This window comes from Peromyscus eremicus, chromosome 15 (genome assembly GCF_949786415.1).
Source record: "Peromyscus eremicus chromosome 15, PerEre_H2_v1, whole genome shotgun sequence".
Lineage (NCBI taxonomy): Eukaryota > Metazoa > Chordata > Mammalia > Rodentia > Cricetidae > Peromyscus > Peromyscus eremicus.
The window spans coordinates 71,633,893-71,643,744 of record NC_081431.1 but is presented as its reverse complement, the minus strand read 5'-3'; the positions used below and the strand labels follow the sequence as shown (position 1 = coordinate 71,643,744).

The following is a 9,852-nucleotide window of genomic DNA, read 5'->3' as shown; positions in this document are numbered from 1 at the left end:
CCGTTCGAATCACTGCGGGGTTTCAGTCTCTTGCTTGGACCTAAACTGACACACAAGCCTGAGAGCCACCTCACTGGTGGCTCCTGCCCACGGTCTTCTGATAGAACTGGCCAGTGTGGTGACAGCGCTGAGCCAGACCACCTGGGTTCAAAGTGCACACACTGGCTGGTGAAAGCCACTCAGCCTCCCTCTATTTTCATGTCCTGTGTAAGAATGGAGGTGTCCTGGTGCATTGGTCCTGCTGTGACGAAATGACCAAGTAGCAATGTTTGGCTCCTCCTTCTGGAAGCTGAGAAGTCCTGGGTCAAAGTGCAGGCTGACTTGATGTCTGGGGAGGGTCTATTATTCACATGTGGTATCTCCTATGTGCCTGTACCTGGCAGCAGGGGCAAATGGGCTCCTTTGGTCATTCTATAAGCACCTCATCTCCAGTCTGCCTTCACGGTTTAATCATGTCCTGTGATGGTTGGTTTCTGTCAACTCTAAAAACTAGAGACACCTGGGAAGAGGAAACCTCAGTTGAGGAACTGCCTCTATCAGACTAGCCTGTGGGCATGTCTGTGGGGGCATTGTTTTGATTGCTAATTAGTGAAGGAGGGTCAAGCCCCCTATGGGTCACGTCTCCCTCGGACAGGTGGTCCTGGCTTGTATAAGAAAGGTAGCTGCATGTGAGCTGGGAAGCAAGCCATTCATCAGCATTCCTCCACGGTCTCTGCTTCAGCTCCTGCCTCCAGGTTCCTGCGTCAATCCTGCCCTGGCTTTTCAATGAGGGACTGCAACCTGTAAGCCAAATAAATGCATTCCTCCCCAAGGTGCTTTTGGTCAATGACCTGTCACAGCAACAGAAAATCAAACCAGGACACCTCCTCAGTGGCCTTACCATTTAAAATGACCAGACAGAGGCTCAGGTCTTAGTGCATGAATTTTGGGGTGACACCAATATTCAGACTACAGCAGAGTAATATGACTATTGCAGGACTCACCAAAGCTAATGTATGCAAAACACATGGCACATAATAAGAGTATCATATAAAGACAGGGCATTATGATGTCGGTCAACCCTTAGGGTTCGGGCAGCAGGGCTTCTCTCCTAGAATGTCCTCTCTGTCCCTTCAAGCTGAGTTCGATGCCCTCTCCTGTGCTCCTTCAAGCATGTCCCACGTTCTGGTCTCACATGTTATCACTGCAGGTGTGACTGTAGGACTGAGAGCTACCTGAGGGCAGAGGTGAGACCCATGGAGCTCATACATCTGCCTGGATGAGGGGGCTACGGTGTTTGTTGAGGTACCCCGAGATTAGACAATCAGGTGGGAGAACACCGGGTGGAAGGCGTTTGAAGGACCAAGGGGGAAGAGACAGGAGAGGTTGGAGGTGTGTCTGGGGTGGAGCACATGTGTGCATGTGTGTGGCGGTCAGAGGTCAGCTTTGGACATCTTCAGTCACTACCCATCTTTTTAAAAAAACTTTTATTTATATATATGCCGCATGTATGTGAGTACCCAAGGAGGTCAAAGGAAGGTGTTGAATCCCCTGGAGCTGGCGTTATGGGTGGTTGTGAGCTGCCCAGTGTGGGTGCTGGAAACTGACCTTGGGTCCTCTGGAAGAACAGCAAGTGATTTTACCCACTGAGCCAGCTCTCCAGTGTGGTGACATTGTGTTCCCCAAAATACTGTGCACCCTAATAAACTTATCTGGGGTCAGAGAACAGAACAGCCACTAGATAGACATAGAGGCCAGAAAATGGTGGCACACACACCTTTAATCCTAACATTCCAAAGGCAGAAATCAGTCTGGATCTCTGTGAGTTCAAAGCCACACTGGAAACAGCCAGGCATGGTGAACACGCCTTTAATCCCAGGAAGTGATAGCAGGATGCAGAAAGGTATATAAGGCGTGAGGACCAGGAACCAGAGCCTGGTTAAGCTTTTAGGCTTTTAAGAAGCAGTTCAGCTGAGATTCATTCTGGATGAGGACACAGAGGCTTCCAGTCTGAGGAAACAGGATCAGCTGAGGAACTTGCAGGGTGAGGTAGCTGTGGCTTGTTCTGCTTCTCTGATCTTCCAGCGTTCACCCCCAAAACCTTGCTCCAGGTTTATTTTCATTAATAAGACTTTTTAAGATCCGTGCTACACTCCAGCCCTGCTACCATCTTTTAAAAAGCTTTTAAAATTACATTTATTTATTCATTTGTGTGTGTGTGTGTGTGTGTGCTCCAGTGCCACTACTAGTACACGTGAGGTCAGAGGACGGCTGTGGAGTTGCTTCTCTCTTTTCTCCATGCGCATCAGGTTGTCGGGTTTGGCGGCAAATGTCTTTCTTCTGTCTTTGTCTTTAATCTTGCTTTTTGGGAAACTGTCTTTCAATTTACCTGGAAATCAATGAACAGGCTAGGGTGGTTGGCCAGTGAGCCCCAGGAATCCATCAGTCTCTGCCTCCCGAGTTACAAGCCTGTTTTTTTTTAAATATGGGTTTTGGGAATCAAACTTCATTCCCCATGCTTGCAAAGTACGGACTCTACTGACTGAGCTACCTCCCAAGCTCCAAAAACTCCTCTTGACACCAGAGAGGGCAGAGGAAGAGCCCCAGGCTCCAGAGTTCTCTGAAAGGCTGCCTGGGACCATGAGGCGTCTCAGCGCCGAAGTCTCCACTGGAGAAGAGCTGCCCGAAGGGGGCGCTGTCACCGTGCCCACCCTCAGCTTCATGCCACGGTGGTAATGGAGCTGCCTGCAGGGGGCGCTGTCACCGTGCCCACGCTCAGCTTCATGTGACTGTGGGGATGGAGCTGCCTGCAGGGGGCGCTGTCACTGTGCCCACGCTCAGCTTCATGTGACTGTGGGGATGGAGCTGCCTGCAGGGGGCGCTGTCACCGTGCCCACGCTCAGCTTCATGTGACTGTGGGGATGGAGCTGCCTGCAGGGGGCGCTGTCACTGTGCCCACGCTCAGCTTCATGCCACGGTGGTAATGGAGCTGCCTGCAGGGGGCGCTGTCACTGTGCCCACGCTCAGCTTCATGCCACGGTGGTGATGGATCTGGGGAAACAACTGGAATTGCCAGGGAAATCTGCTTCCACAGCAGGTTCGAAGAGGCTTTCATGGCTTCCACAGCTACCGACAGGCAGAAGGTTGGCCACACCCCAAGAACGCAGGGCCAGAAGCAGGGTGCCAGGATCTGTCACCTTGAGGCAGAAAGAGAGTGTAAAGTCCACGCCCTTTGAATATTATTTCTCTCTCTCTCTCTCTCTCTCTCACACACACACACACACACACACACACACACACACTGAGTTTTCTCCCAGGTCTTACATGTTTCCATTGTTGTGACTGTCAAACACAAGTCTTGTTTTTTGGGTGTTTTTTTTTTTAATTCTTTTTGACTATCAATATATATTTGATATATGTATCGGTTATAACTAATATTCCCACACATTCCTACAAGTTCTCGAGATTAATGTCTTTTTTTTTGGAATTGGGTCTCATGTCTTCCGGGCTAGCCTCAAATTCATAAATCCGAGGATAACCATGAACCTCTACTTCCTGAGTGCTGGGATTTGCAGGGGTGCACCACTATGCCTGGTGCTGAGACTCAAACCCAGGTCTTTGTGCTGCTAGGCAACCACCCTACCAACTGAGCCCCATCCTCAGCCTAATTACATTTGAGTACCGTTTAGGGCCTAAACAACATTCATGGTTTCCTAAGTCACTGCTATTCAACATTTCCATTATTTCTATTTTTAAAACTACTTACAGCATATGCATGTTCTTATGTATATCTTCAGACACACACTGTTTAAGCCTGTGAGTTATACTCCTAGCACAAATTTCAATGCCTGAAGTTACTGGGTCAAAAGAGTCGACTGTCACCAAGAGCATATGCTTGTATCAACTGTACAACTCAGGATATTCTTCACTGTTATAGGACTGGTATAGTTGTTGTAAAAGACCATCTCTCACTCTGTGTGTGCATGTGTGGTATACACCCATGTGTGTGCCTCAAGAGGCTGGAGGAAGATGTCACATGTCCTGGTCTACACTTGTTTTGTTTTGTTTTTTAAATTTTCATTTTTAGTTGTGTTTCTGTGTGTGGTATGTATGTGTGAGTGCAATACCTAAAGAGGCCAGAAGAGGATGTTGGATCCTCTGAAGCTTTAGTTACATGGGCTTATTAGCCGCTCAGGGGTTATCAGTAGCCCAATATAAGTGCTGGGAACCAAACCCAGGTCTTCTGAAAGAACAATGCACACACTTAACTCCCTAGCCGCCTCTCCAGCTCTCTGCCTCATTGTCTTGAGCCGGCCTCTCACTGTACCTGGAGCTACGCTGGCAGCCAGCAAGCCCCAGTGATGTCCCCAGTGTCTCTGCTCCTCTTATCACTGAGGGGACGACATGCACATAGGAAGCCGTGCTCAGCTTCTGATATGGATGCTAGGGGCTCACACTCAGGTCCTCACGCCTGTGCATGAGCCATTCTTACCCACTGAGCTATCTTCTCTGGTCTCCCCAGCCCCTACCTCTCACTTTATGTTCATTTCCCAGCATCCTCTACCCCCAGAGGAGCACATGGGTCCTTTCCTCTTCGTTGCCGACAAGGAATTTCCCAGTCGATGGCTGGAGGGTTAATGGCCTTCAAGTGGACTGAGAAGCTCTGGTCAGGAAAGGCCACTGCTGACACCTGAGGGTGGCCCGTCAGGTTTCACTTCTGAGGAGAGGATCAACACGCCTCTTTGATGGGTCTGCAGCAGAACGGACCCGCAGGTGGAATCTTCCCCACGTCCCCTTTCCCTCCTGGAACACCTCCACGCCCCTGTGCCATGCACAGTCTCCACTTCCTCAGGGACGGTGGCCCTTCAGTCATTCTGATTAAAGTGACAAACAGTGCTGCTTCTGGAGACGCTGGTCGCCTCCATAATCCCAACCTAACAATGGCAGCCTACAGAATTACCAGGAGTGGCAGCAAACGCCGTTAACCCCAGCACTTCGGAGCATCTCTTTTAGTTCAAGGCCAGCCAGAGCTACAAAGTGAGACCCCGCCTCCCCCCCACCCCCCACCCTCGGATCACCAGGACAGGCTTTGAAAGGATCTGAGGAAGAGCTGCATGAGCAGCAGTGAGTTCCGTGAACAGGACAAGGATTTGCTAGGATGGCCAAGGCTCCACATCCCCAACATCCTGGTATGTGCACCGTGCGAAAGCCCTAAAGTCTAGGGAACCAATCTTTCAAAGCCCACTGCGTTGACTTTCCAAACTATTCTCGCTACAGAACGGCTTCTTTGCAACTGTCCAGCTTCAGACACGGCTGGGTGGCCCTGAAAAGTGGACAATGGAGGAGACGGAAGCAGGAGGGCCAGCTGGAATCAGGCATGGGCAGAACTATGCCATACCAGCCATACCTCTCAGATCTGTTCCCTGTATTCTGGCCTGATTGTGTATATTTGACTGTGTGAGAGAGAGGGGAACAACGCACACGCACACGCACACGCACAGCTAAGACTGCCCAGGAGCAGGAGAGAGAAATAAGGAGCTGCCTCGGGGACCAGCTCTCCCCTACACTGGGGCTCCCTTCCTGTACTGGTGTTTTCTGCTGTTACAAAAAAGATACTTAACTGGATATTTTTTAAAGGTGGTTTATTTAGCTCATCACTCTGGAGGTTCAGGAAAACATCACCTGCTTCTGCTCATCTCTGGTGGGACCTCATGGAAGGTGTCTCAGAAGAGGGCACAACAAGGCGGGCGGTGGTGGCGCACGCCTTTAATCCCAGCACTGGGGAGGCAGAGCCAGGCGGATCTCTGTGAGTTCGAGGCCAGCCTGGGCTACCAAGTGAGTTCCAGGAGAGGCGCAAAGCTACACAGAGAAACCCTGTCTCGAAAAACCAAAAAAAAAAAAAAAAAAAAAAAAAAGAAGAGGGCACAACAGGAAGCTGGGCGGGGGGAGGCCTAGTCTTGTCCTTTGAGACAGGGTCTCAGCCTGGCTCAGTCTTGCCTGGAACTTATCACTATATAACCCATGCTAGCCTCTAACCCCTCTGCCTCAACCCCCCAAGTGTTGGGGATCACAGATGTGAGCCACCATGCCCAGGTTTCTGCTGTCCTGAGACAGGGTTTCACTATGTAGCACAGCCTGGCCTCAAACGAGTAATCCTCCTGCCCAAACCTCTCCTGTGCTGGGATTACAGGTGTGCAGCAGTCTGTGCTGGGTGTGTGGTGGTACACCAGCAGTGCTGGCTACCCAGGAGGCTGAGGTGCCAAGACCACTTGAACCCATGAGTTCAAGACCACCCTGGGCAACACTGAGACCTCATCTCAAATCTTAAAGCAAACCAAAGCCAGTTACTTACGCCCGGCAAAGCTCACCGTGCAAGACCAGAACGAATTCTTCCTGAAGACGATGCCCCAAATGACCAAATCACCGCCCACTGGGCCCTGCCTCTCAGGTTTCACCCCTTTCAACCCTGCCACAATGGGACTGAAGTCCATTTAAACCCTAGCATTTGAGCAAACCAGCAGAGGCCTGCCGCCACCATCTTGGTTCCTGGCAAGATTGAAATAGACAGTGTGGGACTGGAGAGTGTGGAGAAGATGGAGCCCACGGTGTCCAGACTTTTCCACCTAAGAATTAGGTTTCTGACGTGGCCTTTTGGCCCTTAGGATACAGCAACAGCAGCGGCTGAGAGAAGGCCCGGAGAACCTGTGGAGTGTTGTCAGCCAGGAACTATCCATCTGTCCTGGTTAGCTGTCAGCTTGACACAGCCTGGAGTCCTGAGAAGGGAAAGCCTCAACTGAGGAACTGCCTAGGTCACACTGGTCTCTGGGTGTGTCCCTGGGGGATTATCTCAACTGTTAAGTGATGAGAAGGCCAGCCCATTGTGGACGGTCCCTTCCATCGGCAGGCAGTCTTGGGCTGTATAAAAAAGCCAGCTGTGCATAAGCCTAGGAGTCAGAGTGAACCAGCAGGCAGTGTTCCTCTGTGGCTCCTGCTCTGACTCCCCTCAAGGATGGATCATGACTTGGAAGTGTAAGCCAACTCCCCTGGAGTTGCTTTTGGTCAGAGTATTTTTACCACATCCACAGAAAAGGAAACTAGAGCACGATCCATTTATCAGGCCCATATTGTATGCTGTCCTGGGTGCTAGGGACCTGTGAGATGAGAAGTCCCTTGTCCACACGCGCTCAGCCTGCCATGCCAAGGGGAAGGGCCTGCAGCTGGCACCACACTGCACTCCAGACCACACACAAAGTCTGAGCAGAAGCCAGTGGTATCCCACGCTGTCCCTCTCCAGCCTGGCCTGGTTCACCCTCCTTTCCTGTTCTACCAGGAATAACCAGATGCCACAGAGTGCCCTTCCCTCGGGGTGGCCTAATCCCTTTCCCCTGCGTTACACGGTCCCAGGCCGACATCCTTCAAGACTGACCGGCCCAGGGAAGATGTAATTTCCAGTGAGAGGACAACGTAAATGGCCACCTGAGGCCTGGCTCTCTCTGAGAGCTGACAGCTCTCCTCATCACACTGCTGAGGGATTAAGGTCTAGGTCTAAGTTAGCTATTTGACATCAGGATCGGGGTGGTTCTCCACTGTAGGAGAGGGTTGATGTACCAGAAACGAGTCTGGTGCTGACTCAGGCTGACATCCACAGCCCACTGGCATTCAGAGACCACGAAGAACGAACACCCTGTTTATTTACGTTGCTCTCTACCAGGCCCTCAGCCTCCCAATCTCATTCGGCCCTGCAATCAATCCTTCCCACTTCATAGCTGAGGTAAACGAGACTCAGATTCATTTAGGGACTCACCCACAGCCACCAAGTTCACTCATGATGAGGACAGAACTGAGCTGTTTAACTCCAAAGATGGTCACTGTTCTGACCTTGGGCTGTGGGTGCAGCCATATCCAAAGATTCCCCCAGAATTCATCACAGGGTGGTGCCTATGTGAGTCAGGAGCGCCCTGTTGACTGGCGTCTCAGGAGCGCCCTGGGTTGAGCGTCCCCCTCCACATCTGTAGTAGAGAGTCCCGGCGGGTGGTGTAGGGTAAATGTTTGATGCGGAACCAGTGTCCGGGGACAATGTTTCCACTTGGTGTGTACAGTTTCTCCCCTTGTGGGCCCAAAAGGCTTCGGAGGGCTAGGTTGCCTGACAGGATCTTCTCATAGAATTCCACTCCACCCTGGGCATAGGCTGCAGACAGAGAGGCGGTGTGGCGGTCCAGCCAGCCTTCCAGGGCAACAGTGAGCGAGTCCTTGCAGAAGGCGTAGACCACATAGCCTGCCACTGCTGCCACCAAGTTGAAGGCAGCTCGAAAGCCCAGGGGGCCTCTATAGAGCCCCAGGGCATGCTTGATACCCACACTTAGTACCCAGGTTCCTGCTAGGCAAGCTGGGGCTGGCAGGGCCTGTAAGGTAGCCGCATTGCTCTCCAGGTATACCACCTCTTTGGCTAAGGCAAACTTCTGAGCATTATGAGACAGGGTCAGGGCGTCTCTCAGCCTGGCACCTGCTGGGCTTTGCCAATTCACTCTTTGCCCATGTATGATCACAGTACGGTCAATGGTGGTCACAGAGCCACCCAGGAAGATGGCAGGGATTCCCACCATGGCCCCGGTAGGAAATCTTGGGAAGCCAGCACTCACAGGCTGAAAAGTAAAGGCGGTGAAAGGCTTGTAGTGATGACCTGAGGGGACACCCATGTCCTGTAGCACCTCCTGGAAGAGGCTCTGCAGCTGAGGGGCAAGAGGAGCCGGTTGGCCCTGAGGCCAGTACTGGTACAGCCATTGGACTATGGGATCTGAGAAGAGGTGAAATGAGATTTGAACCCCAAACAGGCCCGCACAGGACCCCACCAACAGTCCTGTCCTGTGTCTCTGTATAAAGGCTGTAGCCCTCCACAAAGGACCAGCCATGAGTATTGTCTCTGCGGATAACTTCCGAGAATAAGAGAAGTCAGCCGGTGATTCTGTCAGGTTACAGACCGAGCAGCCTCCGGGGCCACACCCGGTTAACTGAAGTTAACACTGCATCGTGACTCAGTGTGGGCTCCAGCGTCAGACCACCTGGGGGCTTCACAGCATCAATTCTCCATCTGCCAGGCAGGTGCGTGACAATGGCCTCAGTGGCTGTGGTGAGTAAATACACAGAAAGCATGTCAGTGTCTCCAAGTGTAGTGGACATCCTTCTGGCAACGGCTGGAATTACTCTGACTGCCATGGCTAGACACAGCATTAAGTATTCAACAGCCCACTCCACCCACCACTCATCCCATAGTGAATCTCTAACTGACATGAGCCACATGTATAGTTTACAGAGAGCTTACTATATGCTAGACACAGTTCTGAGACCACATACGGATGTCTCTCAGTAGCTGCAAGGGTTCCGTTCCAGGATCCCAAAGACCATCAGCTGCTTTATATAAATAGCATAGCATCTGCATATAGCCTATGCATATCTCTTATATACTTTAAATTATCTCGATACTACTTATAATACCCAATACAACACAATGCTACATATAGTTACTCTACTGAATGTCTGCAAGCTCAGCAGACACAATTTAATTCTTGGCTGACTGATTATGCATCCACGGACACAGAAGGCTAACTGTACTAGGAAACACCTGTAATTCTAATAAACAGGGAAACTAAAGATATTGTACATAAACACCCACTACATATGCATATCCTTAGGGGATTAGATTCAAGACCTCCACAGACTCCAAGACCTTCAGACGCTCATCTCCGACAAGAACAGCTTAGCATTTGTACGTTACCTGTGTTCTAAGTCACCGATAGATGACTTCCAGTACGATACAATGCAATCGCCGCATCTGACCTTGTGACGCTGTATGCTTAGGGAAACAATGCCGTGTTC

At 51.0% G+C, this 9,852-nt stretch overlaps 1 protein-coding gene across 1 annotated transcript; it reads right to left on the bottom strand.

Annotated features, from left to right (window-relative positions):
* Nucleotides 1-7,504: 7,504 nt before the first annotated feature.
* Nucleotides 7,505-8,966, bottom strand: Tmem177 (transmembrane protein 177). Its single transcript, XM_059280492.1, has one exon. It carries the CDS (start codon nt 8,886-8,888, stop codon nt 7,953-7,955), a length of 936 nt encoding a protein of 311 aa, XP_059136475.1. The 5' UTR covers nt 8,889-8,966; the 3' UTR covers nt 7,505-7,952.
* Between the last annotated feature and the right edge of the window lie 886 nt (nt 8,967-9,852).